The sequence below is a fragment of the Hypanus sabinus genome, chromosome X1 (assembly GCF_030144855.1).
Source record: "Hypanus sabinus isolate sHypSab1 chromosome X1, sHypSab1.hap1, whole genome shotgun sequence".
Taxonomy (NCBI): Eukaryota; Metazoa; Chordata; class Chondrichthyes; order Myliobatiformes; family Dasyatidae; genus Hypanus; species Hypanus sabinus.
The window spans coordinates 19,401,571-19,407,570 of NC_082738.1; the positions used below are offsets into that span (position 1 = coordinate 19,401,571).

The 6,000-nt window shown below is 41.8% G+C and overlaps 1 protein-coding gene across 7 annotated transcripts in view; it reads right to left on the reverse strand.

The window, feature by feature from the left end:
* racgap1 (Rac GTPase activating protein 1) overlaps nucleotides 1-5,729 on the reverse strand; it is a 53,570-nt gene extending 47,841 nt beyond the window's left edge. For 2 of the 7 annotated variants that reach the window (XM_059956003.1, XM_059956010.1), the window contains exons 1-2: nucleotides 2,295-2,810; nucleotides 1,556-1,644 (exon numbers count right to left, since the gene is read on the reverse strand). In XM_059956003.1, the coding sequence (XP_059811986.1) occupies nucleotides 1,556-1,628 (73 nt within the window). In that variant the 5' untranslated portion in view covers nucleotides 1,629-1,644; nucleotides 2,295-2,810. Of the gene's footprint in view, nucleotides 1-1,555; nucleotides 1,645-2,294; nucleotides 2,811-5,062; nucleotides 5,073-5,567 lie in introns of those variants that run through there. The other 5 variants (XM_059956004.1, XM_059956007.1, XM_059956009.1 and 2 more) reach the window with 5 other exon arrangements.
* Between the last annotated feature and the right edge of the window lie 271 nt (nucleotides 5,730-6,000).

The window sequence follows — 6,000 nt, forward strand, 5'->3', positions numbered from 1 at the left end:
CCACCTATTTTAATTCCACTTCCCAGTCCCATTCCGATATGTCTATCCATGGCCTCCTCTACTGTCAAGATGCAGCCACACTCAGATTGGAGGAACAACACCTTATATTCCATCTGGGTAGCCTCCAACCTGATGGCATGAACATTTTTTTCTCTAGCTTCCATTAATACCCCTCCTCCCCTTCTCATCCCATCCCCTATTTATTTATTCCCCCCCACTCCTTTTCCCCCCCTCTCAATCACTCTTTGCCTGTTTTCCATCTCCCTCTGGTGCTCCCCTCCCCCTTTCTTTCTCCCTAGGTCACCTGTGCTATGATCCTTTCCCTTCTCCAGCTCTGTATCCCTTTTGCCAATCACCTTTCCAGCTCTTAGCTTCACCTCTCCCCCTCCTGTCTTCTATCATTTCAGATTTCCCCTTCCTACTTTCAAATCTCTTACTATCTCTTCTTTCAGTTAGTCCTGATGAAGGGTCTCGGCCCGAAACGTCAACAGTGCTTCTCCCTATAGATGCTGCCTGGCCTGCTGCGTTCCACCAGCATTTTGTGTGTGTTGACAGATATAAATGGCTTCTTTTTTTGAAAAAAGAAAAAGGTTTTGCCAAATTCAAAATTACCTTCTATAAATAAGAAACTTATTTCTTGGTACAATGTTGTGTTGATGGAAATCTGGCATCAAAGCTATCTGAAACCTAACCGTACAAACATGACTTGGATGGTATACTGTACAAATCATCCTTTGTCATTCTGCATTTGACTCAAGTTTATAACACCAATTCTATTCCTTGAACTTCTCAAACCTAGCTACTCAAAAGGGTCATTTCAGTTCACAGATCCAAAGTGAGTAGAGCCATGAACTGATACATTCAAGTCACCAGGGTCCAAAATTTTCTAGGAGAAACACTGTCATGCACACAGTAGAAATGAGTTTTTTCCTGAGGTGGGGTGGGGAATGATTATTGAAACATAATTTATAGCTGGCTTGAAAACCAGTACATAGATGAATGCGAGCACATCAAATTGGAGCACTACACAAGTACACTGGGACAATGGGAGTCATTTAGTTTAGACAAATGAGAAGTTCAGCAATAGTCAGCAAAAGTTCAGCAGAGAAATGTGTGTTTACTAACTGCATTCCACTGTTGATCAGACATGAAGGACCAAGTGAAAGAGAAATACCTGAATCAAGCGGGAATGTGTACCTCAGATAGAGAATCAGCCATGAATTTGCTGAAGGCAGCCATTCTCAAGGAACCTTACAGCTTATTTTTGGTTATACTACTTCTGCTCTTAAGACACGAGAAAATTACTGATATATTGATAAACAATTTAATAGACGCTGCAAACGTATTTACCTGCCATGAGCAAAGACAATGAGATGAGACATGAGAAATATTAACAATTTTCAAAATAACAAATTACTCTATCAGGGCTTCACAATGCACTGAACCAGAATGGAATCCAGCTCACTGAATTCACACAACATGTTTTCCACATAAAGATACACAATTACACTGGTCACTATCGTATTTCATTATGACCAAAGTAAAGCATGCTTACGGGGTTCTATTCCTTCATTTAATACTTCCATCTGTCTGAGCATCTGTTCGAGCATGTCACGCAGAGTCACCATTGTGGATTCGATTATCCTGAAATTAAAACATTCATGTTACAAAGGAATACAATCACAACAGCTTATGAAATACCTTCTTACACATATTAGGATCATAAGGAAAGCAAACAAAGAGTCGGGTCTTAGAAATAACATTTACTGTGATTAATAGGGAAGTGGTGGATGCAATACACTTAAGTTTCCCAAAAGGCATTTGATTAGGTGCCACAAAGAATTACAAAATATTCTTTGTGATTCTCAGTGTTGGAGATGATGACACGCATAGAAGATTGGCTGGTTAACTGGAAACAATAGGCATTTTTTTTTTGATCGGCAAGCTACAATGAGCGGGTGGATAAATGCTGGGGTCTCAAATTTTCCAATTTATATATGGCCGCTAAACTTTCTGATGACACAATAGAACATGACAATTAAAAAAAGGTCAAATCTCCATCGTGCACAGTACATCCCTGAATTCCCATAACGCCCAGAAACTTAACAACCCATGTTGAATTAACTGAATAACACTCAATAGCACTCTGGATTGAGAATTCTACAGATTCACTAGTATCTGCAAAAAGAAATTTCTCATCTCAGCCAGAGGAAACATTCTCTCCATGTCCAGTTTGTAGGGATTTCACAAGATTCAATGAAATTGCCTCTCATTACATTTACTAATAATCTCACCTAGTTTTGCATTGACTACAAACTCGGAAATATGGCGTTTGGTTCCCACAGCTGAATTAATATAGATTGTGAATAGCTGAGGCTCAACTAATTATGGCAGTACCCCACTAGTTAAAGTTCAAGGAATGATTGGTTTCTTCTCTGATAACTGATTTTCAGCCCATCACTATATTATTCAACTTGATTGTTCCACAGGAGGCTGGCCAATCGAAAATGCAAATATACTACATCGATTAGGCTTATTTAAGGCTGATTTATACTTGTGCGTACGGGCTACGCGACAGCCTACGCCGTAGCCCTGATTTTCACTTCTGCGTCGCTCTACGCCGTAGCGAGCATGCGTTTGTGTGCGCCAAAACGCGAGTTGGCGGTGGGGTTTCTATACCACTGTGCTGAGTTTCTTCGTGAGAGACATGGACGAGGAAATGCATTTCAAACATTTTCGCATGTCGGCAGGTAGATTTGACGATTTGGTTCATCTATTTCGTATCGGTGTACACACAGCCTACAAACATGGCGGAGAAGAAGAAACCGGAAATACGATGTTACCAAGCGGACCAATCACCGTTGTTGCGGTCCGCGTTGCCACGACGCGCCAACTCCAACATGATGCGCTCAGTCGCCATTAGAAATCCACCGCCAACTAGCGTTTTGGCGGTGAATTGCAGAGCGACGCAGACACTGACGAAGGCTGCGGCGTAGGCTAATGCACAGAAATATAAATCAGCCTCAACTTTTCTGGAGAGGTGCACGTCACACTACTGCGGGTACAGCGTAGGGTACGCGAAACCTACAGCGTAGATGCGACGCACGTATAAATCAGCTTTTATTCTACATCCTCAAAGAACTCCAGTAGATCATAACAGGAATTCGATTTATTTTGCTGTAAATTGATACCAACTCCGCTCAGTCCTGTTATTCCATCATTTCCCTACCACTGACATTAGGATAGACCACAAAGCAAGCTGTGAAGACACGGAGACTGCAGGGGGCCTCTGTTAGGTTAAACTAGTGGGCAAAAATTTTACACATGAAGGGCTAATGTGGGAAACTAGAATGCCCAGTTTGGTAGGGCAAAAAGATAAGAAGTGGTGACAGACTGCAAAGGGATCAGGGTGTTCTCATACAAGAATGCAGGTAAAGTGGGAAAGCTAAAAAAATGTTTGAGAGGGGAATTGCACACCAGGTGTTAGTACTCCAGCAATGGTCTCATCAATATTCTTTCCAACTGAAGCCTATGTACAGATGTGGCTTAGATTTAAGACCTATTTCTTTCTCTTTCAGATAGTCTTTTAACTCTTTTCCTTAAAAGGTCAGTGCAAGAAAGTCTTTGAATATTTTATAGCAGGTTTAGATACCTAGATACTTGACAAATAAAGGTTTGAAAGGATACCACAGTTAAGTGGAAATGCAGAGTTAAGATTACAACCAGATCAGTCAATGGTGGGGCAGTGTTAAAGTGCTTGCTGCTGTACCTAATCTGTTCTTCAAAAGAATTCATTTTCAAACAGTAACACTTAAAACCATCAATAAGATGAAATTCTTGTTTCCTGCTACCTCCCTCATCTGCTGGAAATCAACAATTGGCTAGAAATCGCAAACTCAAGATAGTCTAAATATATTTTTAACTGAATAAAATAACTGCAGATATTCCCCTGAAAAAAATTATAATATGGCTGACTAATTAAAAATTGAAGATCACAGCTGTTCAACATCAACATCCTCAGATGCAGGAACTCAAGCTGAGGGGCAGGAATGACAAGAACACAACAGTATTTTTTTTGAAAAAAAAAGTTGGACAGCAGGTTATTTCTCGCACAATTTCAGCCACAACAAGATAACACAAATTTGACGAAATCGTAAAAAGCGTTAAGATAAACTTTTGCATGATCACGAATAATCAAGGTTTGAGAAATAACTCCCAAAAGTAACAAAGATTCCATAAGAACTGGATCGGTTACAACTCTACCAGCAACACAATGTGCTCAGTGTATGATTAATGTTTTTTAAAAAAATCTTACATTTCTTAACAGACAACCCTAGTTGAAAAAAAATGCTGCCAAACTTTCAAACTGTACGAAGCAACTGTCAACTGTTCAAATATACAAAGGCGCTGAAAGACATTTGGACTGATGCCCAAATTAAATTGCTAACTAATGACAAACTAAGAACTGGTGTCCCTTACTGAATGTCATGTGGAAGATTCAACGTCTGCAACGGACACGGAAACTAAAGTGGTCAGCAAATCTAGACATCCCACCTCTCCCTCATATTGATAGCGGCTCCCTGACGCCCGCAAATTATATACAATATCCCGAAAATTTTTTGAGAGCGAGCACACCATGGCAGAGTGTTCCAAAAAAGAGTGTACTTCACCCCAGACCACACTAAAGTGTACCCCAGCCTAATAGGGGTCAAAAATAATGACAGTGTTGCTTGCTGCAGTGTTTGCCACAGTGACTTTTCTATTGCCCATGGAGGGTTAAAATGTAAAAGACATATTGAGGTGAGTTTAACAGGTGTCATTCGTTCATTAGCAGAGCGAACGTTATTTAAACCAGCTGCTAAGGAGCTACTCTATTGCAGACATCCCACCTCTCCCGCAAACTGATGGTGGTACCCTCCTGAAAGGAGGTTTTGCAGGATGGGATGTCTGAAAATCCATAAAAGTATTAAATACTGCATCCAGAGGGATACGTTTGTATCAAAACTAAAAACAAGTATAAACTGAAATTTCCCCAACGCGACAGCAAGAAATTTACAATCACCTTGATGGTGTTACGCAATGGTATATCCTTTCACCACCTTCCTTCCTCTCTCCACACTTCAAACAGCAAGCCCTGCCACCTGATGTTCACAATAACTCGAGCCCGCATCGAAGACCCATCTGTCAACCAGGTTAAGAAGGTAAATTATGCTGGACTTTACCGGGAGAGGACCAACCCTGCTGTCGGCTCTGGTGTGGCTTAACAACGGTCGATAACGAGGAGCCGCCAAGTTATCGCTACAACGGGATGATGGAAGGGAGGGAACGGGGAGCCGGGCAAAGACCGCGGACCCATTGGCCTTTCCGGTGGTGTGAAAGTAAACACCAGCCGAGAAAGTAAAAGGCCGTTATACCAGCTGCACCGGTATCTCCCGTCTTGGGACAACGGCCCCAGTACAGGGACAAGATACCGCCGGAAGACTAACAGCAATCAGGTAATTTATAAAAGGATTATTTTTCTCTTTGCACTCGATCTAACGGAGAGATAACACAATTTCCTTCCATACTTACGATCCCTCTCGGGCTCCGCCGCCTGCTACTGCCGGTCCGCACACTTCTAATGCACCGCCAATAATTTTTCGCGGCACGATTTGAAATCTCCCCAATGGCCAATCAGGGCGATGTTGTTCCGCGAAGCCCGCCTTTGCGTACTGTATGACGTAATCGCACACTTCTCAGGCAACGTCCGCCAGGTGGCGCTAAATTGGCTGCGATGGGTTGAGGGATTTAGTTCTGTGGATAAAATACTCCGGCGGACATTAAAATTAATTAAGGTTATTGAAAGAGAGGTAAATTGCTTCCGTTGGTGGAGGAAATGTGAGGTAAAAGTGACCAAAATAAAAGAGCCAAAAGCAGCAAGAAGAAAAACTTATTCACAGAACAAGTGGTCAGGCTCTAAGTGCACTGCTGAGATGTTAATGGAAGGCGGTTCAAAAGGAA